We start from the raw sequence: 27,908 nt of genomic DNA, 5'->3' as shown, positions 1-27,908 counted from the left end.
TCTTCTTCTACTGTGTTTATTGGGAGCTAACAAACCAGCTTAGAGGCGCGTTATACCGCCATCTGCTGGGCTGGAGGGTGGAGCAAGAGATGATATAATACAGGCAAATAAAGAAATGGATTAAAAAAAATGTTGTTTTCCCTCCAAGAGACCTGACAATGAAAAATCATAGCTGACTGTTTTTCCCTCCCTATTGCCTGAAGAAGGTGATTTCTCTTGATATTGTATTTCCTACACTTAAAGCTTCTGTAGGCAGTATATTTGTGGCATCATTGGGCTCGTACTCCAAACTCCATCTACTGTAGGTAACACACCGACTATGGAGAAGTACCTCATACAACCATACTTCAAAACATCCAAACTATCCATTTAAAGCTGCAGTAGGCAGTATATATTTTTGGCATCATTGGGCAAAATTCCATAATAACCTTTCAGCATATTGTAATTCAAGTGTTCTGAGAGATAAATAGACTATTGCTCCTCCTCATGGCTCTGTTTTCAGTCTTTAGAACATCTAGCCCGTGACGGAAGACTTTGACCAATCACAGGTCATTTCATTGAGAGAGCGTTCCTATTGGCTGTGCTACAGTCATGTGACCAGAACTTGGCATTCCTTCACTAGATTTCACAATGGCGGCGGCGTCACAAACTTTCTCATTTTACAGCTAAACCGTGCACTACAAGATGATTCTGAAAACATTTGAGGAGAGAAATAGGCATTAACGTAACATAATATTGATTCATATTTGATCAGCGCGGCCTAGTTTGACCGTTTGGTCGGAGTTCGCGAGTGATTGACAGCCGGCTCTCAGAGACGGCAGATGGACAGCAGACCTCAGATCAGCTCTTACTGCTTGTTTTCCTCTGGTCTGTGAAATCTTGCAGATCGCAGATGCCGTTAGGAGCACCGGAGGACACAGAGGAACATGATTTTTTTCAGGTTACCTGTTTTCTCGTACTACTATATAAGTAATCCCCCCCCCCACAAAAAAAGCTAAAAACAAGCAACCTTACCTTCCTACCACAATATAAAGTTGTTTGTTTTGGGCTTTTAGAAGGGGGGAGTTGCTTCTTTTGGGCTTGTTTCTATAGACCTGGTTGCTTGTTTCTCTCACGAGATCTGGCAACACTGACTGCTGTAAGCCAACGGGGTATTAAGAAATATTTTATCATGCCCTGAAACATCCTTGTCCTCGTCCCTTGAGCGGCAGAGGACAGGACAGGCTCAGATCGTGCACTGATCGATACTTAAAATGCATCAAAAACATTTGAATTGTTGCATCAGATAAACAAGTTGAAATGATTTGATCTCTTATTTAACCTCAACACTGATTGTATCCAACAACAATTGGTGAGTGAAGTGGACAAACAATTACAGTTAGCATTTCTGCCAACTGCAAACATGCTAAAGCTAACCAACAGACTGTATCGAGATCTAACGTGATGACGCCAACAGTCTCGGGACCGAAGCGACCTGCAGTATGTGCTGTTGTGCTGGAATGATGCTCAACTTCACAATATTCATGGGTGTGAAAATAATGTAAATGTGGTCTGAATATGATGAATAAAACACTTGTTAAGAATCCTGCCGTCTCCGATTTTTTTTAAGGAATTATTTGTAAAGTTAATGATGAAGTAATGAGGGAAACTCCTCAGTAACTACTCCGTATTACGTCTCACTTTACTCTGGAACACAAAAACAGTAAGTAATGTTTAAGCAACAACTAATTAATGAGTCGTTACTAGTTTTGTACCGCTCGGCAGCTGATTCAGAGTTAATCAGGGACAACTCATTGAAGTGGTCAGTGAGATCAGGTCACAGATATTCATGGACAAATCATTACTTAAAAGTCCCATATTGTAAAAAGTGAGATTTTCATGTCTTTTATATTATAAAGCAGGTTTAAGTGCTTTATAAATACTGTGAAAGTATCGAAGCGCTCAATATACCGAGAAATACACACAGTCTGTATTCAGAAATTGTGCGCTTGAAACAAGCTGTCAGGATTTCTGTCCATTTGTGATGTCACAAATATACAATATTTAGACCATTACACGGTTTTAAACGTAAACATTCTAAATGTGTCCCATTTTATTTCCTGTTGCAGTGTTTGTGAATGACATCAGCTGACAGGAAGTAAACATGGAACCAAACTGTTGCCAGGCAACACAATTCTGTTACAATTCTGTTGAAATGCACTAAAATGGAGCGTTTCAGACAGAGGGTAAATACAGGTATATTCAAGCAGACAGGATGAGGAAAATAAAGTTTTTTTTTAACATTAAAGCATGTAAACATGTTCTAGTAGAAACCCAAAATACAAGTATGAACCTGAAAATGATATGGGACCTTTAATGATTCATTAATCAAAGATCTCCCAGTCTGTTCTCTAGTAACTCATCATTATCTACCATGAAGTCCTCCATTAGGAATTATTGTAGTACCCATTAACAATTAATCAATTATTAAGTCGTTTTTGATTCATTCCTCATTCATTTTATAATCACATAAAACTACTTTATAACATTTGGTTCACTAGCAGTTAGATCCTCACTTGTTTTTTAATTAAGTAATCATTAACTATTCATTACCTACTCTGTAAAATGTGATTGTGATTATATCATTTGTTCCACAGTAACTACTCACATTTTTGTGTCCCTTATTGTGAAGCGTTGTCCCAAATGCGCAATTAGATGTAATTATTCCTAATGTACACATGAACCACATATAAACAGCTTATAATGAATGATATGATGACAAATAGACACTGCTACATAGTAGCAGTAAAAGGTTTATTCACATAAAGTTCACGTGTTAACTTCAGTCACCTGATAACATCTGTTAAATCACGTGATCACAGCAAATTCATCTCCGTGTCTCCATGACGACCGAGCAAACTCCATCCGTTGATAAAGACCATGAGATGCAGATGAAACCTCTGTGTGTCTATTTGTGCAACATTCCCCCTGCCTGCTTGCCACTTCCCAACAATATATATATACATGTACATATATTAGGGCTGTCAATTGATTAAAATATTTAATCGCAACTTCATTGCACATTTTTTATCTGTTCAAAATGTGCCTTAAAGGGAGATTTGTCAAGTATTTAATACTCTTATCAACATGGGAGTAGGCAAATATGCTTGCTTTATGCAAATGTATGTATATATTTATTATTATTGGAAATTAATATCAATTAACAACACAAAACAGGTAAAAAGGTACTGCATTTAGCATACAAAAATATGCTCAAATCATAACATGGAAAACTGCAGCCCAACAGGCAACAACAGCTGTTAGTGTGTCAGTTTACCGACTTGACTATGACTTGCCCCAAAACTGCATGTGATTATCATAAAGTGGGCATGTCTGTAAAGGGGAGACTCGTGGGTACCCATAGAACCCATTTACATTCACATATCTGGAGGTCAGAGGTCAAGGGACCACTTTGAAAATGGGTGCGACAAGCTAGTATGACATGGTCGATACCAATGGATTCATTAGGTTTTCTAGTTTCATATGATACCAGTATCTTCACTCTAGCTTTAAAACTGAGCCGCTACAAACTAAAAATCGCAAGTTGTGTCAATGCGTTAAAGAAATTAGTGGCGTTAAAACAAATTAATGCATTGACTTAATTACTTAATTATTATTATTATTATAATTATTATTGTTAATAATAATTATAATAATAATAATTATCGCGTTAACTTTGACAGCCCTATATATATATATGTGTGTGTGTGTTGTGTGTTCAACTAAATATATTCAGAAAAATAAAAAGTTCATACATCAGATCAGAACCTACAGCCTGACCAATGAGATTTATTTAAAATTGAGTCATCATTCCTACAGGATCCCGTCGGGGACAAAAGCGCCTTTATTGTACAAGTAAGTGACAGGTAGTTAAGGGAAGGGGCGACATTAAGAATAGAAATATTAAATTGTTTCATGCTCAATGATTTGTTTGTGATTTTTAATAAAACCCGCTTCAGCCTTTTTATTGGAAAAAAAAGAAGTAATCCACACAATCAGTGATTTGTAAGACTAACAGGTCAGTCAGATGATAGACCTTAATAGGCATTAATTTTTCTTATATTCTTCAAGCCTTTATGCACACAGATTTTCTATTCTGTTTTGTAATGAATATCTCATTCATAATTAGTTTATTCATCCTGACACACTAGAATACAGATCATGTTGCTGACCATTTTAATAAGTCCTATATTACGGTGGCCCTGAGAGCTCAAGACACACTACAAAATTAAGAAACAAATCTCCACCGATAGTTAACTTTACTCACTCACTTCACCAAAAGTGCAGCATTAAAACAAAACACAATCAAATACAAAAAACATGCTGCAAATAGAGAAACGTGCTGCAAATACAGAAAACAATTAAATACAGAAACACAACCCAATACAGAAACATGCTGCAAATACAGAAACAATTAAATACAGAAATACAACCCAATACAGAAAATAGAGAAAACACAACCAAATATACAAACACAAACAGCTGTAACCGCCGTATGGGAGCATGTGCAGAGTGGCAGCCAGTGGGGCATGTTCACATGCACTAAAAGGCACGCACGGAGAAGCTTGAATTACAACACACACAGAGGGAGGGTGACTTCATTCTCTGCTCAGGTAGACATTACTCCTCTAGATCTTTACATAGACGATAGTTGATGATGATATATTAATGCTCTGGATGTCGTAGAGCACCTTTTACTGTTTCTGATGTAATAGGTTGTGTTTTCTACGACGGCGTATTAGCGCCACAATGAGGGGGAAAAAATCTGAGATTTCGAGAATAAAGTCATACATTTAAGAGAAAAAAGGTGCAATATTACAGGAAAAAAGTCATCACTTTACAAGAAAAAAAGTTACAATATTACGAGACTAAAGTCATAACTTTACAAGAACAAAGTTGTAATATTAGGAGAATTAAGTCATAACTTTACGAGAAAAAAAGTCGTAATATTACGAGAATAAAGTCATAACTTTACAAGAAAAAAATACTTTATTCACATAATATTACAACTTCTTTTCTCGTAAACCTATGACTTTATTCTCGAAATCTCAGATTTATTTATTTTTCCTCAATGTGGCCCTAATACTCCGTCGTACTTTTATGTATTTGCAGCACGTTTCTTTATTTGGTTGTGTTTTCTCTATCTGCAGTGTGTTTCTGTATCTGATTGTGTTTTCTCTATCTGCAGCATGTTTCTGTATTTGGTTGTGTTTTCTCTATCTGCAGTGTGTTTCTGTATTTGGTTGTGTGTTCTCTATCTGCAGTGTGTTTCTGTATTTGGTTGTGTGTTCTCTATCTGCAGCCTGTTTCTGTATCTGATTGTGTTTTCTCTATCTATTGTGTTTCTGTATCTGGTTGTGTTTTCTCTATCTATTGTGTTTCTGTATCTGGTTGTGTTTTCTCTATCTATTGTGTTTCTGTATTTGGTTGTGTTTTCTCTATGTGCAGCGTGTTTCTGTATCTGATTGTGTTTTCTCTATCTATTGTGTTTCTGTATCTGGTTGTGTTTTCTCTATCTATTGTGTTTCTGTATTTGGTTGTGTTTTCTCTATCTGCAGCGTGTTTCTGTATTTGGTTGTGTTTTCTCTATCTGCAGCGTGTTTCTGTATTTGGTTGTGTTTTCTCTATCTGCAGCGTGTTTCTGTATTTGATTGTGTTTTCTCTATCTGCAGCGTGTTTCTGTATTTGGTTGTGTTTTCTCTATCTGCAGCGTGTTTCTGTATTTGGTTGTGTTTTCTCTACCTGCAGCGTGTTTCTGTATTTGGTTGTGTTTTCTCTATCTATTGTGTTTCTGTACTTGGTGATGTTTTCTCTATCTGCAGTGTGTTTCTGTATTTGGTTGTGTTTTCTCTATCTACAGCGTGTTTCTGTATCTGGTTTTATTTTTCCTATTTGAATGTTTTCTTAATTTGCAGTTTGTTGAGCTCTCAGAGACACCGTACTATCCCAACCATTTATATTGGCCTCGCTTTTAATATTTAAAAACTATTTCTTTCTATAGATTTATATTCTGTTTCAGTTTAACTTGCTGAATAACCCCCCCGCCCCTTCCCCCGCCCACCACACACACACACACACACACACACACACACACACACAAACACACATGTTCATGATGGGGAGATTAAGACTTGAAAATACCAGAATTGTCCTTTTAAGATTCTTTCTCTGTAAAACATGTCCGGACTTTAACAACAGTTATAAAACACACTTTGTTTCCTTCATGCTCATCAAACGGAAGAGTCCATGATTTTCCCCCCTTTTTTTTATACTCACCCTGCAATACTTGACCCTTCAGAGTTCTTCGAGAGGATGGATGTTATAACTCTTGCACAGCATTGATGGTGAAAGGTTTCTATAAAAGTAGCTCTGATAAATGCTGACCCAGATGTTCATGTACAGGACGGGTCAGTTGTGTGCAGCTCAGTTTATACCTGAGTCTAGTTAAAGTTGTCTTTGAGCATCAGGCATCTAATCCACCGGCCTACTCACTACTGTTGTTTTTGGCGTGCAGGGTCATGTCTGTTGAAAGGTCTCAGGTGCTATCGATTTAATAAACCTGATTGTGATCCAGGTATGTAAACCTTGTCCAATAAGAGTCCATCGATGTGGATGAGTCAACAGGGAGGGGTACTTCTGGTAGATTCCAGCAGTGACCCTGACTTTCTTCAGATAAGATGTGACAGGCTTCGCAGTAAACCACTGTTTCACACACAAACCCTCTGTGTTGCAGTGGATTCTCCCCCCCCCACACCCCTTCAGCAGTGGATCTCATAGGCGATCTGAGAGTCCATGAATAGGCCTGTGTGGTTAAGAAACATCCCTTCTGCCTCTGACGTAATCACGGGTTTGGCTTCCCCTCCCTCGCCCGCCATTCTCCTCATGGTCCGTATATCGCCCTCTTGCAGCTGCTGCTGCTGCAGCTTTTTGTTGGGGGCCAGAGTGGGACTCATGGGCTGGCCCGGCCCCGAGGAGGAGAGGGTGTGGCTGGAGGTGGTGTCGGACGGAGCGGGGCAACCCAGGTTGGTGGTGGAGACGGCCGTGGGTGGGGCGGGAGGCAGCACGGGTTTGGCCCTGTTGAGGACGTACATCTCGTGGCCGCGCTCGTCGCGGTACTCCTCCAGCTGGGCGAAGGTGGTGGGGCCGTCGGAGTAGTCGTTCACGTACAGGATGCTCTCCTCCTGTGGGTTAAAAATTCATCGCTTTTGGGGTACAGTATTATATAACATAAAGGGGAAAAATGGCACACATTTTCAGTGTAATCAGTGGAGCGAGATGGCGCCGCAGATGGCAGGGATGGGGAATTACTAAGCCAAAACCATCTTTGGCTTTGATATTGGACATTACCTGATTGCTGACCCGGCTTACCTCATGCAGAACTGGCTCATGAAGCCCTTTTTTCAGATGCTGGCAGACTTACACACCTATAATTACAGGCTGAGCAATGCACACAGTCAGTATTAATAGAATGATGAAGGTGCCTCCTAAAAAGAAATGACTGCAAGCTGGAGCTGAGCTAAGAAAAAATGGTGCTGATCTGCTACGTGCTTCATAACATTTGTGAGGAACACGGTGACAATTTCACTAAAGAGCAGCCAGACGGGCGTCTAAAGATTAAGCCTCCTGTTCAGGCATTAAATGAGCAAGGTAATCCAGAAGAGGCTCACATTAGAGTTAATGGAGTAATTTGAGAGAGGGGACGAGTGATCGCCCCGCTGCCATAGTTTTGTAACCCACCCTATTTGTTTCCCGGCAGACAGAACTTCACCAAATATGGTGCACTTGCTCTGGGAGGTCATATTGATTGGTGCATGTGGGCGTGGCCTACTTCGCACTATATGCTTATGCCTTTGCTCAATTTGCTGCAAGCTTGGAACAAGCTAGAGCCATGAAACTTGGCACCATAACTTGAAATGATGTGCTATTACCTCATGCAGATCCTCTCTCTTATCAGGTTGGACATTAAAACTGTGTTATTTGCTAATTCGACAAAATGTGCCATTTACTCTTTTACAGAAAAATAGACACAAACCTTCTCAGCTCCGTCGGTTTCCTTCTCTCGATGGTGATGTCGGCTGTAGATCATGGCGACCAGCAGCAGGGCGGTCAGAGCCAGCAGGGAGATGCCCACGGCGATGGCGGTCTGAGTGGCGGCTCCCAGAGCACTGAAGGCCATGCTGCCCAGAGCGTACAAGGGCTCCCGGCTCACGTCCGAACCCACGGCGTGACCGTGGGTCCTCAGCCTGGGCCAGGAAGGCGAGTAGGGCGAGGACACCTGGGACCACGAGGCCCAGATGGCGGAGGAAGACGAAGTGGACGAGTTGATGGCGAGCTGAAAGGTCACCCTGGCCACGCCCCCCGCGTTCCAGGCTTCGCATTCGTAGAAACCCGCGTGAGCCACGGTCACGTTGCTTAGAAACAGCATGCCGCTGCCGGTGTCGGGGTCAAAGCGCTCGCCGTCGGTCTTCTGCAGACTGACTCGGCCTTCCTCCGAGGGTTCCTCTGCTCCACCCGTTCCACCCACTCCTCCAGCACCCAGCTCCTGAACCAGGCCTCGGGGAGAAAGCACCACTTTGCCCTGGGACGCCTTCCTCCAGGTCACCTGGAAAGGCATGCAGTGTTTCATGATCAGCTATTTGATGTTATCTTGGATTTCTACAACCGATGATCATAATTCTAACAGCTCCTCCACAGCTGACCGAGAGTGTCGGTAGTCCGGCCCTGTCCTCTGCGGCAACGTGATGGTGAGACAGCGCTGATTAAATATTGAGCAATTTGATTAGAGATTTGAGGCTTATATGATTTGCATTTGAAATGTGCTCACTAGCACGAATAACACTGCTGGTTTGAATGTTTATGATAAAGTGGATCTATAAGTAACATGTGATATGAGGTGAAATCATAAGTGTGAGAGGCGTAATTATACGTATAATGATTACTCTCACATTTAATTTCTACAATCTGGCTTCATATCATCACCTCACACCATCTGCGTCGGCAACTTCCCATCTCCGTAATGTGCGTACGCGCGGGTCAGAGTTTCCATACAGGTGCGCGCATTCTCCCGTCAAGATCACAACTGTTGCGTGGGAAGTGGCGTACGCAACATTTCAGGCCCCGTTTCGTGCAAACGCAACGGTTATAAATGAGACCCCAGAACTTTAAAACAGCCTCTTTTATCTGAGAAACCATGCTGGTTGCTGTGTTTCTGTCTTCACCTTTAATCTACTTTTACCTGCTGATGCCTTAAAGGATTAATGATGATGGACCGTCCTGTACTTCTCATTTGTCTTCCTTTTTTCATCTTCCTCCTCTTCTTCCTCTTCAAAATGCACCGGCCTCAACCCACAGCTGTTATAACAGCTATCATTTATTTTTGTGATATAAGCATTTTTTCACATCCTTCACATCCTAAACCAGAGGTCAGCAACCTTTACTATCAAAAGAGCCATTTTAGGCAAAAAAATCCCAACTAAATCTGTCTGGAGTGGTAAAACATTTGATCATTGTGATGAAGGTAACACAGTTTATAGTCTAAGTATATAGTATATAAGTCTAATGCAGTGAGGGCCAAAGTGCAAATGTACTACGGAGTATTAGGGCCACATTGAGGGGAAAAGAAATTGTTATTTCCAGAATAAAGTCATAATATTACAAGAAAAAAAGTCATAATATTACGAGAATAAAGGCATAACTTAACATGAAAAATGACGTAATATTTCCAGAATAAAGTCATATCTTAACGTGTAAAAAGGTGTAATATTACGAGAATAAAGTCATAACAGTACAAAAAAAAAGTTGTAATATTATGAGAATAAAGTGATAACTTTACGAGAAAAAAAGAAAATAACACTTAAATTACTACTTTATAATATTATGACTTTATTCTGATAATACTACAACTTTTTTCCTTTTAAACCTTTGACTTTATTCTTATAATCTCAGATTTATTTTTGTTCCTCAATGTGGCCCTAATACTCCGTCATACCGTCGTACCATAGACCTACAACAATGATAAATCAAAATGAAAATGTAAATGAAAACAGTTATTCATTTCCATTTTAAAAAAATCCACAGGGAGCCACTAGAGAGGAGCTAAAGAGCCACATGTGGCTCCAGAGCTGCAGGTTGCAGACCCCTGTACTAAGCAAGTGAATCATTTTCAGGTGATGACACGCGAACTGTTGCGAGACTATTGTGGATGTTGAAGCAAACCAGCGTCGTGGAAACTGCTGGAAGTTATACTTATTCATTTTTAAAGTATCCCTACCTGTGGCCGAGGGTAACCGGAGGCGTGGCAGGACACCCTGAGGCTCTCTCCCAGCCGCACGGCTAGCCTCCTGGGTTCCAGCTGCACCAGCGGAGGGATACACACCAAGCTATTGAGGGGGACCTCCACCAGGCTGAGGTGGGAGAGGCGCGGCGGCTCGGTGCACACCAGTCGGCGTTCTGCGGAGCTGAGCAGCCGCTGGCCCGCCTCGTCGATCCAGCTCCTCAGCCAGTGGAGAGCGCAGTCACAGCGCCATGGGTTGTCTACGGCAGAGCAGATGACAGGAGGTTAGGTTTGGAAACCCTTGACGCTGAGCCGGTCGAGGTCCGAGTCATTGACGGTGGTGGTGGTAGGTAAGAAGACATTTCAGAGTACTGCAAGACAATGTTTTTTTGATGTGTAAATAAGGTATGTAAGGAATGTATTTGACAGGAGGGTTAGGAATGTTTTCGGACTGACCTCTGGAAAAACGAGGAAACTGCACTGACTGGATTAAAGGTCATACAAAGAAAGAGAAATGCATTGACTATACAGTATATATAAACAGTATATACACTGATCAACATTATGACCACTGACAGGTGAAGTGAATAACATTGACTATCTCGTTACCATGGCACCTGGCAGTGGGGGATGGGGGGGGATATATTAGACAGCAATTGAACATTTTGAACTTTGTGTTGGAAGCAGAAAAAATGGGCCAGCGTAAGGATGCGAGCAACTTTGACAAGGGCCAAATAGTGCTGGCTAGACGACTGGGTCAGAGCATCTCCAGAACTGCAGCTCTTGTGGGATGTTCCCGGTCTGCAGTCAGGATCTACCAAAAGTGGTCCAAGGAAGGAAAACCGGTGAACCGGCGACAGGGTCAGACCCGAGGCTCATTGATGCACGTGGGGAGTGAAGGCCGGCCCGTGTTGTATGATCCAGTAGAAGAGCTACTGCAGCTCAAACTGCTGAAAAAGTTAACGCTGGTTCCGATAGAAAGGTGTCAGAACACACAGTGCGTCGCAGTTTGTTGTGTATGGGGCTGCGTAGCCGCAGACCGGTCAGGGTGACCCATGCTGACCCGTGTCCACCGACAAAAGCGCCTACAGAGCTGGACCAGGAGCGATGGAAGAAGGTGGCCCGGTCTGATGAATCACGTTTTCTTTTACATCATGTGGACGGCGACGAGTTGGAGGTGTCGACTCGGCCTCCAAATTCTCCAGATCTCAATCCAATTGAGCATCTATGGGATGTGCTGGACAAACAAGTGCGATCCACGGAGGCCCCACCTCGCAACTTACACAGGACTTAAAGGATCTGCTACTGACGGCTTGGTGCCAGATACCACAGCAGACCTTCAGAGGTCTAGTGGAGTCCATGCCTCGACGGGTCAGGGCTGTTTTGCAGCAAAAGGGGGACCTACTCAATATTAGGCAGGTGGTCATAATGTATATACTATATATACATATATATATATATATATATATATATATATATATATATAAAATTGAGAACCATTGTTCAGTTGTCAGTCGAGAGGGGTCTGCCTGCCTGGTCTATATGAATGGTAGTTTTCCTCAGGTTGTTCCCCAGGCAACATGTATGCCAGTAATTCAGTCTCACCTGTGATGCGCAGCACCTGTAGGCTGACCAGAGGTCGCAGTGACGCAGGGCCGATGGTGTGGAGGTTGTTCCTGCTCAGGTCCAGCAGAGCCAGAGAAGTCAAACCAACTAGAGCCTGGTCTGCTAACAACTCTATACTGTTGTGCTGCAAATGGAGCTCCTGCAGACGCTGTACAGACATGGAGGGAATGGTACAGATCATCTAGGGCAGAGGTCAGCAACCTTTACTATCAAAAGAGACATTTTAGGCAAAAAAAAAAAAAATCTGTCTGGAGCCGCATAACATTTGAGTATTGTGATGAAGGTAACACAGTTTATAGTCTAAGTATATAGTATATAAGTCTAATGCAGTGAAGGCAAAAGAGCAAATGTACTACGGAGTATTAGGGCCACATTGAGGGAAACAAGATCGGTGATTTCCAGAATAAAGTCATAATATTACGAGAATAAAGTCATAACTTAACGTGAAAAAAAGTTGTAATATTACAAGAAGAAAGTCATAACTTTACGAGAAAAAAAGAAAATAACATGTAAAATTACTACTTTATAATATTATGACTTATGACCCATAATACTACGACTTTTTTCTCGTAATCTAAGATTTATTATTTTTTCCTGAATGTGGCCCTAATACACCGTCATACATTAGACCTACAACAATGATAAATAAAAATGAAAATGTAAACAAAAAACAGTTATTCATTTCCATTTTTAAAAATCCACAGGGAGCCACTGGAGAGGGGCTAAAGCCGCAGGTTGCAGACCCCTGATCTAGGGATTGAACAAAAACTGCTATTCTGAGCAGGACATGGAGAACGCATCGTGCATAGATAGCTTTATATTGAGTTGATTGTTAACATTTGTTAAAAGTGACATGCGACGGACATCATACGTGTGCTCTAACATGCCTTACCTGTAAACCACTGAAGGTGTAGTCCAGCAGGCGTGTGATGTCATTTCCTGCCAGGTAAAGAATGCGGAGATGTTCGAGTCCCTGAAACATGTCAGCTGTCACCAGGTGGACACGGTTACCATTCAGAGCCAGCTCCAACAACTGACCCTGGTTCTGGAACGAGCCGGGCTCCACTGCTGAGATGGTGTTGTTCTGGAGGAAGAGGAACATAAGAGGGCGATCAAACTAAAATCTTTGTGACTGGTTATTGCTCAGAAACATCAGCTTCTACTGCTGATATTATATTTTCTTCTGTTTTGTTCCTTACCGGCCGCAACAGACACCTGACTTGGTTCCATCTTGGTTAGAATTTATTTTTCACCCACAGTGAAATATGGAGAGGGACTCTGTTCGTCTGTTTGTCGATTTTACCGCCACATACTGTAGATACCAGTGATTTGGATTTCCACTTAAAGTGGCACTAGGCAGTATATTTTTGGCATCATTGGGCAAAAATTCCACAATAACCTTTCAGCATATTGTAATTCAAGTGTTCTGAGAGATAACTAGACTTCTGCTCCTCCTCATGGCTCTGTTTACAGGTTTTAGAAATTCTAGTCCGTGACGGGAGACTTCGACCAATCACAGGTCATTTCATTGAGAGAGCGTTCCTATTGGCTGTGCTCCGGTCATGTGACCGGAACTTGGCGTTCCTTCAACAGATTTCACAATGGCGGCGGCATCACAAACGTTCTCATTTTACACTTAAACCGTGCTCTACAAGATGATTCTGACAATGATTTATTTAACCAGCTCTCATAAACGGCAGCTGGACAGCAGACCTCAGATCAGCTCTTACTGCTTGTTTTCCTCCAGTCTGTGAAATCTTGCAGATGCCGTTAGGAGCACCGGAGGACACAGAGGCACATGATTTTTTTCAGGTTACCTGTTTCATGTACTACTGTCACGATATAGCGACCGTTTAATTCTTTTTTTTTAATCAAATTTGCTCCAATCTCGCCTACTTCAGCTTTAAAGGTGAACTCCACTGATTTTCCACATCAAGGTCTGTTTCCAGGTTTTGGGGGGGAACTACTGCATATGTGAAAAAGTATAGTATAAAACCTTTAGTATCTCCAGAGGGAGCTGTGTGAAGTCTGACAAATGTCCTCAAGTGATGTCACTTGAGTCAGCGTCGGTTGGGGCTGAAGACTACAAGTTTGAAAAGGAAAAAATCCAGAAGTGTGGAGTTAAAAATTAGTGAGCTTACCAGACCTCTGCAGCCCGCTGCATTGTGGGTAATGTACGGCCAGGATTTGATAAAAATGTGAATATGTGGAATAAAAATATCTCTGGTTCTGCTGCATCAGTTTTTAACCTTTATTTATCCATCATGTGCCCAACAGTGTTATAAGAGTGCAATGCTGAATCGGTGTCTTTTAAAGGTATTATATCATATACTATCAAACCATGGTATAATCATTAGTAAGACTATTGTGAGACCATTGTGGAAAACTGGTAGCCTCTTATCTCCCACCAGTGGAGTTATAAGTGACGGTGTTCCTCAAAACTTGGACCAGAATAGAGTACAGCATATAGAAGACATCTATCTTAAAACAGCTTGATGTTCTTTTGTTTGGTAGTAGGAGGGTTGCCAGTTGATTTCTGATAAACCTCTTTGCATTTTATTTGCTGAATTCAAAATTCAGAACATTAATACAGAAGAAAACAAAAATTTGCTATATAAAGATATAGTGGAGTAATATCTACCTGAACAGAGAGCGAAGTCACTCTCCCTCTGTGAATACTGTAATCCGAGCTTTTCTGTGCTTTGTTTACGTAGCTGGTCCGGCCGTTATTGCATGTTAGTCTCTCCCTTCATGTCCCACTGAGAGCCGTGTGGAGGAAAACCCTCAATCATAGGTATGCTCTGATTTCAAATTTAGCACCTTTGATAGCGGTAACATAACATAATGGAACTTATCCCTTCGGAAGCTGTTACCTAATGGCTCAAATCATCAATGTTTTACAAAATTTGGGACCCCCTCTAGAATTGGAATAGTGGGTACACAGACTTCGCAGAGTGTTAAGTGGTAAAGATGATGATACTACCAAAAATCAATTACCTATTCACTATGATCCCAGTTCATTTCACAGTCAAAGTAAACACTCATAACAAAATTATATTGGACAAACAAAAAAAAACTGAATAAAACTGGCTACAAAACAAAAATTAAAAACTCAAGGGGGGCTAGAGGCACCCAATTTGCAGCGCTATTACCTAGCCAACCAACTACAATATATGACCAAATGGATCCACAAATCCCACCATCACTCATGGCTGGACGTAGAGTGAACAGAATGCCAAGAAATAGTAATCAAGGATCTATCTCTCCTCAGCAACAGTATTAAAAAAACACAACTGCTTTAAAATCACCGCAATTGCCACAACTCTGTCAGCCTGGTGGAAAATGACAAACTTCACACCCAGCTCCCTTTGGCACAACCCAGATGTTTGCGTTAACAAATCACCCATGACAGGGACTAAATAGAAGGAAAAACGCATAACACATCTTCACCGAAAATAATACTTTATTCACCTTCCCCGGGAGGGGCAATATACTTAGAGTATACTCAATTAAAGCATGCAATCAAGGCAAAAAATCCAACACATCCAATAACAACCTTCAACCACCACTGCCATTAGACAGCACCATTAAAATTGCTAACTCAGAAAAACCTCTGTGAAAATAATACAAACAATTTTTTTATCTTCCACTGATGCCACCATATCTCTTCCAATAAATAAATGGGAAAATGATCTTAACATCAGCACCAAGAATGACTTTTGGACTCAAATATGTAAAAATACTTTCAACGTATCCATGAACACAAGACTAGTCCAATACAAAGTCATACACAGAATACATATTACGCGGCACACGATGGAACACATAATGAATCTAACCAAATCAGATATATGCACTCACTGTCCCCTTAACACAACTGACCACTATTTCCATGCCCACCAGTACAATACCTGGGGCATTATGCATGTGAAACATCAAACATATTGCATTCTTATACTGGCTGCATGAAATATTTTGTCATGCCAGAGAGACTTCCCCTCTCGCATAAAAACACCTTTTTGGGCCGTAATTGCATTTCACTGTGTTGTATCCCTATTGTGAAGCTTCGCCACACTAGTAAAAACAAAGTATAAAAATAAATATAATATACAAATGCATAAATGGATTAACTTGTGACATGGACAAAAGCTTAGCGGGGCAAAACTTTGATTTGAGGAATCAATAGCCAATGAACAAATCCCTGGCTCCAATTCAGAACCGGTTCTTTATATCCAACACTGTAGGTCTGTGTGTGTATGTGTGCTTTTTACCTGCAGGTACAAGTAATGCAGGTGCCTCAGCCGAGTGAGGTCCTGTCGACGGATCTGACCAATCACATTGTCCTGGAGGAAGATGGTCTAGATAGAGAAAACACAAAATGAAGACGGATGAAGGGAGAGTTTCAGTCAGTGTTAGGATAACGCTTTAGTGTAGTTTGAATGAATGTCTTTTAGATGGAGGTGTGGTGTAGGCAGGTGATAGGAGGCAGGGTTAGAACTGACGTCAGTCACACTTGGGAGGGGTGGTGGCTTTGACTCTTTAGGCGTCATCAGTGGCACCTGTGGGAAGCAGAGATTCGTGGGGTCTGAGCTGGTAAGGAAGCATCATGAGGAAGACGCCGGAGGCAAGACTGAGATGGTGTTTGTCTCAGAAACCGCCACGAACCGTCACTGTGGATAAACTTTTCGCCCTGAACATTCACATCGAAGAGTGGGCTGGCTGACCGGGCCGACGGACCTGCACCCATAGGGTTGTCCAGAGGAGTCGCCCAATCCGAGCGAGCTGGTCGCAGTAACGTGAAACGAGAATGGTGGCCTGACGACGTGAGTCAACCACACCCACACCTCCCAGATGGGAAAGGTTGCATTCACCAACGGAAGTCCAGGTCACATCTTTCACATCTAATAGAACATGTAAAGACAGGCACTAGGTTACTGGATTGCTAACCTTAGCTATTTAAGATGTATTCACAAGCCTGGTTTAGCATAGTAGGGTAACAATTTGGGGGCTCGTCCGGAATGTAAAACTAAGCGTTTGTTGTTCAGAGGTTGTAGTTTGTATCGCGTCGGGATATGCGTGCTCCGGTTCTAGTCGCATGTGGCCTGTTTAGTTAGTTGTTAGCATACAGGTGGCTGTTGCAGGAGCTAACAGTGAGTAGGCTGACCTTCTGTTTGTATTCCGCTCAGGCGATACGTTAGATAGTCATTTTGAAGTTTAAGTTTGGTGCCCGAGTTTTGCCGTAGTGTGTTATCCTCTGGCTTGAGTTTTGGCTGTAGCACTTTTTGGGGTTAAGCGCAACCTAATGTTACTGCTTGGGATATTGTGTGCTTGCATCTGCCTGGTTAGAGTATCGATTTTGGCCTCGTATGTTTAGGGTGTGATAGTTAGCTTGCAGGTGCATGGTGGTTGGAGTGCTAAACATCCTAGTTTGGATGGATATGACTTTGTGTTTTGTGCATTCCAGTTGATTAATATGATGTGGGTGTCATATATTTTGTCCCGATAGGGGAGGGATGACATGATTATGATAGGACACAGGATCAGAACTGATGTCTCACTTGAGAGGGTTGGTGGCTTTGACTCATTAGCCACCATCAGTGGCACCTGTGGGAAGCAGAGATTTGTGGGGTTTGAGCTGGTTTGAAAAAAAAACTAAATCTGTCTGGCGCCGCAAAACATTTGAGTATTGTGATGAATGTAACAAATCAAATCAAATCAAATCAATTTATTTTTGTATAGCGTCAAATCACAACAGAAGTTATCTCAAGACGCTTTATATGTAGAGCAGGTCTATGACCGTACACCATAGTTTTGAGACCCAACAGGATCCACCAAGCGCACTGTGGCCAGGAAAAACTCCCCGATTACTGGGAAGAAACCTGGAGCAGAACCGGGCGCAGGGCGGGCGGCCATCTGCCGAGACCGGCTGGGGGGATAGATAGATAGAGTGAGAGAGAGAGAGAGAGAGAGATAGAGAGAGAGAGATATAGAAGCAGCCACAATAGCAGTCTAGCAGCTGTAATAACTAATACAAGTAGGGCTGATAACACAAAACCAATAGTGGTGGATGGAAAGAGTGATAATACAACTATCGGAAAGCCAGCACTGTCCAGCATCTCTCCTCAGTACGTCCATGTGTATTGGTGTGGGACGTCCCTGCGATCGATGCCCGTGCATTGGTTCCTGCAGCATCAGCATGCTTGCTGGGAGCTCTTGATGTCTTTGGCAGTGATTGAGAAGTGTTATTCTCCAGGCTGCCACATTGTCATTAGGTGTTGGAAATCCCTCGTTAGCATTGGTAGTCCCTCGTACAGACGTAGTTAATTAGGGATGGTAGCAGTTGGTGTCAAGCAGGCACCGACGCGGCAGCAGATGCAGCCACAATACCGGAGACCACCAAGATCCAGGTGAAACCCTGCTCCAAGTGTACCCATGCTCCAGGTATAACCTCGCTCCCTGGTGTGATCCCGCTCCAGGTATGACCTCACTCCAGGTGTGACCCCGCTCCACGGTTAGCTGCGAGACAAGGAGGCACAAGGACTCCCGGGAAGGAATGAAGTTAGTAACAACATGGACATGGGACATGAGTATATACAGAAGGAGAGGGGAGCTCAGTGTGTCATAGGAAGTTCCTTATGACAGTGTGTCATAGGAAGTCCCCCGGCAGTCTATGCCTATAGCAGCTTAAGTATAAGCGTTATCAAAGAGGAAAGTCTTTAGCCTACTCTTAAATGTAGAGACGGTGTCTGCCTCCCGGACTGAAACTGGGAGCTGGTTCCAGAGAAGAGGAGCTTGATAGCTGAAGGCTCTGGCTCCCATTCTACGTTTGGAGACTCTAGGAACCTCAAGTAACCCTGCATTCTGTGAGCGCAGTGCTCTAGTGGGGTAGTAGGGTACTATGAGCTCTTTAAGATATGATGGGGCCTGACCGTTTAGCGCTTTGTAGGTGAGGAGGACGATTTTAAAATCTATTCTGGATTTTACAGGCAGCCAGTGCAGAGAAGCTAATACAGGCGTAATATGATCTCTTTTTCTAGTTCTAGTCAGTACACGTGCTGCAGCATTCTGGATCAACTGGAGAGTCTTAAGAGACTTATTGGAGCAGCCTGATAATAAGGAATTGCAGTAATCGAGTCTAGAGGTAACAAATGCATGGACTAATTTTTCTGCATCATTTTGACACAGGATGTGCCTGATCTTCGCAATGTTACGTAGATGAAAGAAGGCAGTCCGTGAGGTTTGTTTTATGTGAGAGTTAAAGGACATATCCTGGTCGAAGACAACTCCCAGATTCCTTACGGTGGTGCTGGAGGCCAGGGCAATGCCATCTAAAGTAACTATATCATTAGATAATTTGTTTCGGAGGTGCTCAGGGCCTAGTACAATAACTTCAGTTTTGTCTGAGTTTAACATCAGGAAATTGCAGGTCATCCAGGTTTTTATGTCCTTAAGGCATGCTTGAAGTTTAGTTAACTGGTTTGTTTCGTCTGGCTTGATTGATAGATATAATTGAGTATCATCTGCATAACAATGAAAGTTTATGGAGTGTTTTCTAATAACATTGCCTAAGGGAAGCATATATAAGGTAAATAGAATTGGTCCAAGTACAGAACCCTGTGGACCGTTTATAGTCTTAGTATATAGTATATAAGTCTAATGCAGTGAGGGCCAAAGTGCAAATGTACTACGGAGTATTAGGGCCATATTGAAGGAAAAAAAATCGGAGATTTCCAAAATAAAGTCACAATTTAACGAGAAAAAAAGAAAAAAGTCGTAATATTACAGGAATAAAGTCATAACTTTACGAGAAAAAAAGTTGTAATATTCCGAAAATAAAGTCATAACTTTACGAGAAAAAAGCCGTAATATTACGAGGATAAAGTCATAACTTTACGAGAAAAAAAAGTCGTAATATTACGAGAATAAAGTCATAACTTTATGAGAAAAAAAGTCGTAATATTAGGAGAATAAAGTCATAACTTAAGGAGAAAACTAAATTCGCAATATTACGAGAATAAAGTCAGAACTTGATGAGAAAAAAAGAAAAAAACACGTAAAATTACTACTTTATAATATTATGACTTTATTATTTATTGTATCTCATAATACTACGACTTTTTTTCCTTTTAAACTTATGACTTCATTCTAATAATTTTACAACTTCTTTTCTCGTAAAAATATGACCGTATTCTCATAATATTATGACTTTATTCTCGAAATCTCAGATTTTCTTTTTTTTCCTCAATGTGGCCCTAATACTCCGTCGTACCATTGTACCATAGACCTACAACAATGATAAATAAAAATGGAAATGTAAACAAAAAACAGTTCTTCATTTCCATTTTTAAAAATCCACAGGGAGCCACTGGAGAGGGGCTAAAGAGCCACATGTGGCTCCAGAACCGCAGGTTCCTGACCCCTGCCCTTTGTGAACCCACCGTTAGCTTTTTAAGATGTACTCACGAGCCTGGTTTAGCATAGCAGCATTACAGTCAGCATCGGTGAATGTTTCAAAGAATTTTGGTGGTGATCTGTATGTCATTAGTTCTTTAACTCTGGTACCAGTCTAGATTGAAGCAACATCCATAAGTAATGTCCTCTTTCAGTGCAATGAACCTACCTGTGTGGATGGAGGAACGTTTTTGGGGATGTCCCTCAGGCTGGTGGAACCACACTCCACAGTTAGGCTGTAGCAGCGACAGTTCACAGGGCAGGAAGGAGATGCTCGACTACAAGCGTGGAGGGACAGGAGGAGCAAGGAGAGAGGACGCACCAAAAACACAGCCATCTCACCAACAGACAGGGCTGAGGATGAGGAGAGAACAGTGAACACATACGTCAGTATTAATCAATTAACACGTTCCCATCCCAACTCGTCACATACGCACACAGTCAGACCCATTGGGGTCACTTTTCGGGTGCAGTACAGACATTCTTAGGTTTAGGCAACAAAACCACTTAGTTAGGTTAAGGAAGAAAACAATATGGTTGAGCTTAAAATTACTACATTAGTGAAGTGAAAATGTCACTTGACATTGTAAACACAGGACACGAACGAACAGCTGATCGTAACGTAAAAGTGAAACTTAACGCACGGTACACGGACAGCGGTCCTCTGGATGAAAGCCCTCTGTTATTGGGCCCATCCGCCTCCCCTCCCGCCCACACATTGTGTCTCTTTCGCTCGAATAGAACATGTTTACATGCTGTAATGTTAAAAAAAAACGTTATTTCCCTCATCCTGTATGCCTGAATATGCCTGTATTTACTCTCTGTCTGAAACAGAATTGCGTTGCTAGGCAACAGCTTGGGTCCATGTATACTTCCTGTCAGCTGATGACATTCACATACGCTGCAGCCAGAAATAAACTGGGACACATTTAGAATGTTTGCGTTTAAAATTGTGTCAAGGGTCTAAATATTGTATATTTGTGAAATCACGAATGGGCAGAAATCCTGACAGCTTGTGTCAAATGCAGAGTTTCTGAATACGGGCTGTGTGTATTTCCCTGTATATTGAGCATTTCGATACTTTCACAGTATTTATATAGGACTTAAGCCTGCTTTATAATAAAAAAAACATGAAAATCTCACTTTTTTATAATATGGGACCTTTGGCGTTTATTGTTGCCGTGGATGGGTTTACATTGTAGTTCATCGAAAGCCTTGTGCGTTTCATACCGGCGCTAAAGGGTGCCTTGTGCGTGGGTATCACGATGGGCATGGCAAAGCGTCGGTAATTTACACCCTGGGAATGAGAACGGGCTGGATCAACACTCCGAGCTCAGCTTTTTGACTGATTGGGGCCAAACAACAAGTGGTCAATCCAAAGACTAGACTGTGCATAATGTGAGTGTAGCAGCTCAGAGGGGAAACAGCCTGTCCTTCCTACAAAAATATAGCTTGACAACTATATATTGCATGAGTTGTTTTGACTATGCACTTTAACGTTAATTCTTGGAAAAAACACAAACATTTTTGGCACTATTGGGCAAAAACCCCATAATAACCTTTCAGCATATTGTAATTCAAGTGTTCTGAGAGAAATCTAGACTTCTGCTCCTCCTCATGGCTCTGTTTTCAGGCTTTAAAATATCTAGCCTGTGACGGGAGATTTTGACCAATCACTGGTCATTTCAGAGAGAGAGAGCGTTATTATGGGATTTTTGCCCAATGATGCCAAAAATATACAGCCTACTGAAGCTTTGAAATCATCAAGAATAAGAAACTGAATATAACTAGAGATAAGTTTAGATGGTCGGTAGATTAAAACGCATAAAATAGGCAATTTATTCTTTAAAATGAAACTCTCAAATGTGGAGAAGCAGCCGAGCGAGACTGGGGAACAGCTGAAATATTGTTCCCCAGTATATGACAGAAATACTGTTCCCCAGTATTTCAGCTGCAAGGCCACCGCCTCGGCCTGTCAGTCTCGGCTGATATATGACGGAAGTATATGATATGATAAATATTCTGGAGGGATGAGTCAATGAGAAGGGGCATACTCATCAGGATTAGTTCAAGACTGTGATGATAAGAAAAAGTCATGATAACATCCTGGCAGATGAAGTACTTATCGGCAAGAGATCTGACATCGAGTAAGCAGAACTGAGCTGATTCAACAGCGAGGATGGAAGAAGTGATTTTAACTGTGATGAGATTGTTTCTGTGTGGACTGAGAGTGGATTTTTTGTAATGCACGCTGCCTTTCAGTGAATTAGGGAAAACAGAAACCAAACCAGCAGGACCTGCACTGTCTGGGCTATAAAATCCAGAGCCAGGATGCTGGGCAGGGTCTTGCTGGGGACACCATCAGTTAAGACTAAAAGCGATGAAGTTAATCAAATTAAAGCTACCCTATAGCTTTTCCCATGACAAAGGCGCTGTGTACTGGACAACATTACTGTCTTTAATAAAATTATTAATAAGTATTACTAATAATGGGGCACCATCACCCTGAAATCAGGGACTAATATCCGAACCGTTGATACAGTCTCCGAAACGGGTTGTTCACTCTCAATGTCAGAATTTAACGACTACTTTACATTTATGAGGTGAACGGTGTGAATCCGAGCACTATATCACAACCTGCTCATCACAACACATATGCACAAATAATAACAGACAAATGCTCTTTAAATGTACAATAAGTTAATTTAAAGGTCCCATATTGTAAAAAGTGAGATTTTCATGTCTTTTATATTATAAAGCAGGTTTAAGTGCTATATAAATACTGTAAAACTATCAACACGCTCAATGTACGGAGAAACACACACAGCCCGTATTGAGAAATTGCGTGTTTGAAACAAGCCATTTCTGTCCATTTGTGATGTCACAAATATACAATATTTAGACCATTTCATGGTTTTAAACATAAACATTCTAAATGTGTCCCAGTTTATTTCCTGTTGCGGTGTATGTGAATGACATCGGCTGACAGGAAGTAAACATGGACCCAAACTGTTGCCTAGCAACGCAATTCCGTTGAAATGCACTTAAACGGAGCGTTTCAGACAGAGGGTGAATACAGGTATATTCGGGCAGACAGTATGAGAAAAATAAAGGGTTTTTGGACCATTACAGCATGTAAACATGTTCTAGTAGAAACACAAAATACAAGTATGAACCTGAAAATGAGCACGATATGGGACCTTTAACTTTAGCAATATCAATCAATAATCAATAATACTTCAAGCAATAAACAGCTGTTCTACAACAAGCAGCTATAAACACTACTCAACAATAAACAAGCATAAAGGCACAAGAGTGAGCGTGTGTGTGATGTTAACAGGGCTTTCCATGCAGGCTGTGTCTTCTTTCATTGAAACTCACGAGTAGGCAGCACTGGTTCTACGAGCTAAACAATGAGCCCAAATCTGTGCTTAAACCATGTGCACGAACGTTTTCATCAATATTTTCTTACTCGCATTTGTTGTTATACTCTGCAAACAAATTTAGAACTGCTTCAGACCATGCATAGGCACAAATGATGAAGGCCCGGCCAGCCGTCTCAATGCACAGCATTCAAATGTTGAATGAATTTAGAATTTGAATGTCAACGATATAAATGAAGCATCAAAATATTTGGTACAGCCCTATACAATTATGGAAAAAAAAAAAAATGCTTGCTGGCTGTCATCACTTTCACCCTCATTTAATGCTAAAGTTGGCGAGATTGGAGCAGAAGTCTAGTTTTCTCTCAGAACACTTGAATTACAATTTGCTGAAAGGTTATTATGGAATTTTTGCCCAATGATGCCAAAAATATACTGACTACTGAAGCTTTAACTTTGGCAAGTGTTGGGCTGACAGATCAGGTGATCCTCCTCTTCCATCTGTTTCCTTCTTTTTCTGCTGGTCACATTATTCTTTTTTTTTTGCATCAACTTTAATATCAAACTATTTATTTTTTAACCTGAGCCATATGTAGCTTAGCCTATAAGGGGACACAACATTCACCGCTTTGGTTATTGCAGCCCAATAAGCCTCTTTTTTTTCCTCTTCGTCATCGCCATGGAAACACTCCAGAAAAGTCTCCCTTTTCTGCCTTCCACCTCAGAACTATTGTCTCAATTTCTTCGGTAGGCTAGTTGTTGTTGTTGTTGTTGTTGTTGTTGTTATGTTTTTGGCTCTATGGGCCATGTTTTTCTCTTTTACATCAACATCACCCTTTCTCTATATGATAAACCTCTGGCAAATGTATTTCCTTATATGGAGAAATGGGGGCGTGGCAGTAGGCTGATTACTAATAGTGTCAATTTAGAATGATCCTGATTCACTAACATACACACACACACACACACACTAGTGGTAAGAACAAAACTGGCCTGTGTGCACGTGTCATGAATCTGACGGTAATTTTGCATGTGCACTTATTTTGTGCTCAAAGTAAGAACATTATTTCTTATTATATATATAATATAATATTTTTATTATTATTATTTTGTATTATTATCACTATTATTATTTTTTAATAATGTTTTATATATATTATATTTTTATACATTACAAATATGAACTCTGTGACGTTTTGTGATCATCGGCTCATTGTTGTCATGATTTCAGAACATTTAGCCTATTATACTTGTTCAGTTTTTACACCATCTATATTTTTTTATATTAATTTATAGTTTCTTCAAAAATGTTCTTCAAAAGCAATCTGACAGGCTTCTCTTGATCCATATGAAGGCTCTAGGCAGGTAGAATAGGTTTAACACAGGTTTAGGCCTATAGTATATCATTCCCATTAACTGATATGGACATACAATACAATACAATACAATATAACCCAATAAAGCCATGTGTCAGTCAGACATGCAGTGACTGTTGTCATGAAGGCTGAAGAGGTTGAACATGCAGCGGTGCTGCAGGCCACAGACAACAACAGTAAATAAGATCTGATCTCAGCACTGTGAACATGACCATCACTGCTTACATGACCTCAGTGTAGAACCCCCCCCCCACACACACACACAGCAGAACAACATCCTCCCAGATGTTATCTGTAGTGACACATCAGGAGAATTAATCTCAACGAGGTTGTATTGTCGTTTCCTACCTCGCTGAAAAAGGAGGAGAGTCTGACGGTGATTCCTGCTCGACGCCTTCTTTGACTTATATGATCCCGATCATTCAGATGTGTTGTCGGTGTTGAAGCCGATCAGCCATCTGAGAGCAGAACAGGAGCTGATGGATGTTTCCACAGCGCTCAGAGCACCGCGGGCCGCGTCGCATCCTCCGAACACAAGAAGAAGAAACAGAAGCTACGAGATGCAGCGCGACATCAGCTGGAGCGTCGAACGAACAACGGAGGAGGAGGAGGACCGGGCAGACGGTATAATATCTGCAGCACTACAATGTAAAACCCGCTGTGAAACGGATCAGGTGTCTCTGTTAAATCCCAACATCCAGCTGTTCACTCCCTCCGTGCACCCTCTCATCACATTAGTGCACGCTGGTGCTGATGCTGATGCTGCTGATGATGCTGCTGCTGATGCTGCTGCTCCAGAGGACCACAGTCAACACACCTTTCTGCCAGCAGCTCAACACCAAAAACACTTCCGCCCCCAAATTATTCACAATAAAAGCGTTATCACAAAAAGCAAAATTGCTATCAAATTTATGTCTTACTGCTGCAATTCGGTGTCAAAAATACAATTCTACATAGAACATACCAGGCTATTGATAGAGCTATTTATTTACTTTTTCAGGCTGGAAAAAGCAATCTATTCCATGTTGCCATAACCCTAAATCACTTTCTTAAAAAATCCCCCAAAAGGCATTAAAACCAGTGCCGGTACTCCTCTTATTCCCATGTTCACGTTGGCCTGTCTATCAGCCAGTATCAGCAATCTTTTGCGACTTATTCACTCATTGTTTCTTTATGTTATGCTGGCAGTCATAGTCAGTTCAGTTGTGATTTTATTGCTATATAGTGCAGGGGTCAGCAACCTTTACTATCAAACGAGCCAAAAAACCTGTCTGAAGCCGCAACAACATTTGAGCATTGTGATGAAGGTAACACAGTTTATAATCTAAGTATATAGTATATAAGTCTAATACAGTGAGGGCCCAAGTGCAAATGTACTACGAGTATTAGGGTCACATTGAGGGGAAAAAAATCAGAGATTTCCGGAATAAAGTCATAATATTACGAGAAAAAAATTGTAACATTAGGAGAATAATGTCGTAATATTATGAGAATAAAGTCATAACTTTACAAGGAAAAAATCGTAATATTAAGAGAATAAAGTCATAACTTAACGAGAAAAAAAAGTCGTAATATTACGAGAATAAAGTCATAATTTAACGAGAAAAAAAAGTCTTAATATTACCAGAATAAAGTAATAACTTTATGAGAAAAAGTCGTAATATTATGAGAATAAAGTCATAACTTTGCGAGAAAGAAAGAAAATAACACGGAAAATTACTACTTTATAATATTATGACTTTATAATCATAATAATACGACTGTTTTCTCATAAATTTATAACTTTATTCTCGAAATCTCAGATTTATATTTTTTCCTCAATTTGGCCCTAATACTCCGTCGTACCGTCATACCATAGACCTACAACAATGATAACTAAAAATGAAAATGTAAACAAAGAACAGTTATTCATTTCCATTTTTAAAATCCACAGAGAGCCACTGGAGAGGAGCTAAAGAGCCGCAGGTCGCTGACCCCTGTTGTAAGGGAATCAGGGATAAATGAATTACGGATATAAACCAGTAAACAACGATTAATGGCAAAATACATACACATTTTATTAGAAAATAATAAAAAGTGCAACTGCAGGACCTGCTGATTCAGTTCTCAAGATACAAGGCAGTGCAATATTTAACAAAAAATATAATAAATCAACTTCTATTCAAGTTAAATGAACAGTGGTTTAACCTGCTGCTTCTGTTCTCATTTTCAATATAAACAGTAGATCAATAATACAGAGATCAACAGCTTATAGTGATCAAACAGCTAATAGTGATCAACTGCTGATAGCGATCAAACAGCTGATAGTGATCAACAGCTGATAGTGATCAAACAGCTGATAGCGATCAAACAGCTGATAGTGATCAAACAGCTGATAGTGATCAACAGCTGATAGTGATCAAACAGCTGATAGTGATCAACAGCTGATAGTGATCAAACAGCTGATAGTGATCAACAGCTGATAGTGATCAGACAGCTGAAAGTGATCAACTGCTGATAGTGATCAACAGCTGATAGTGATCAAACAGCTGATAGTGATCAACAGCTGATAGTGATCAAACAGCTGATAGTGATCAACAGCTGATAGTGATCAGACAGCTGAAAGTGATCAACTGCTGATAGTGATCAACAGCTGATAGTGATCAAACAGCTGAAAGTGATCAACTGCTGATAGTGATCAAACAGCTGATAGTGATCAACTGCTGATAGCGATCAAACAGCTGATAGTAATCAAACAGCTGATATAGATCAAACAGCTGA

At 41.1% G+C, this 27,908-nt stretch overlaps 1 protein-coding gene across 3 annotated transcripts; it reads right to left on the bottom strand.

The window, feature by feature from the left end:
* Positions 1 to 1,902: 1,902 nt before the first annotated feature.
* On the bottom strand, positions 1,903 to 25,991 carry LOC141768535 (leucine-rich repeat-containing protein 24-like). 3 transcript variants are annotated; one of them, XR_012594085.1, is made up of 9 exons: positions 20,559 to 20,680; positions 17,497 to 17,542; positions 16,210 to 16,296; positions 12,831 to 13,022; positions 11,918 to 12,086; positions 10,310 to 10,572; positions 8,072 to 8,641; positions 4,965 to 7,220; positions 1,903 to 4,919 (listed from the first exon to the last, which is right to left on the bottom strand). XR_012594085.1 is itself a non-coding variant. In XM_074636924.1 (8 exons), the coding sequence occupies exons 2-8, from the start codon at positions 20,724 to 20,726 to the stop codon at positions 6,798 to 6,800; spliced, it is 1,872 nt and encodes a 623-aa protein (XP_074493025.1). In that variant the 5' UTR covers positions 20,727 to 20,743; positions 25,497 to 25,991; the 3' UTR covers positions 1,904 to 6,797. The 3 variants fall into 3 exon arrangements, 1 of the variants encoding a protein (XP_074493025.1); XR_012594084.1 differs by lacking the exon at positions 17,497 to 17,542 and adding an exon at positions 25,497 to 25,991 and having other exon boundaries at positions 1,904 to 4,919; positions 20,559 to 20,743; XM_074636924.1 differs by lacking the exon at positions 17,497 to 17,542 and adding an exon at positions 25,497 to 25,991 and having other exon boundaries at positions 1,904 to 7,220; positions 20,559 to 20,743.
* Positions 25,992 to 27,908: the final 1,917 nt, after the last annotated feature.

The sequence above is a fragment of the Sebastes fasciatus genome, chromosome 5, assembly GCF_043250625.1.
Source record: "Sebastes fasciatus isolate fSebFas1 chromosome 5, fSebFas1.pri, whole genome shotgun sequence".
NCBI lineage: Eukaryota > Metazoa > Chordata > Actinopteri > Perciformes > Sebastidae > Sebastes > Sebastes fasciatus.
This window is presented reverse-complemented; position numbering and strand designations above follow the sequence as displayed.

Excerpts from the sequence above, each read along its gene's own strand:
- LOC141768535 (XM_074636924.1), bottom strand. The coding sequence starts at position 20,726 with ATGGCTGTGTTTTTGGTGCGTCCTCTCTCCTTGCTCCTCCTGTCCCTC. Across the intron at positions 12,087-12,830 it reads ACACCTTCAGTGGTTTACAG|CGTCTGCAGGAGCTCCATTT; the intron begins GTAAGGCATGTT and ends ATGTCTGTACAG. Across the intron at positions 10,573-11,917 it reads ACAGGTGCTGCGCATCACAG|ACAACCCATGGCGCTGTGAC; the intron begins GTGAGACTGAAT and ends GCTCTGCCGTAG.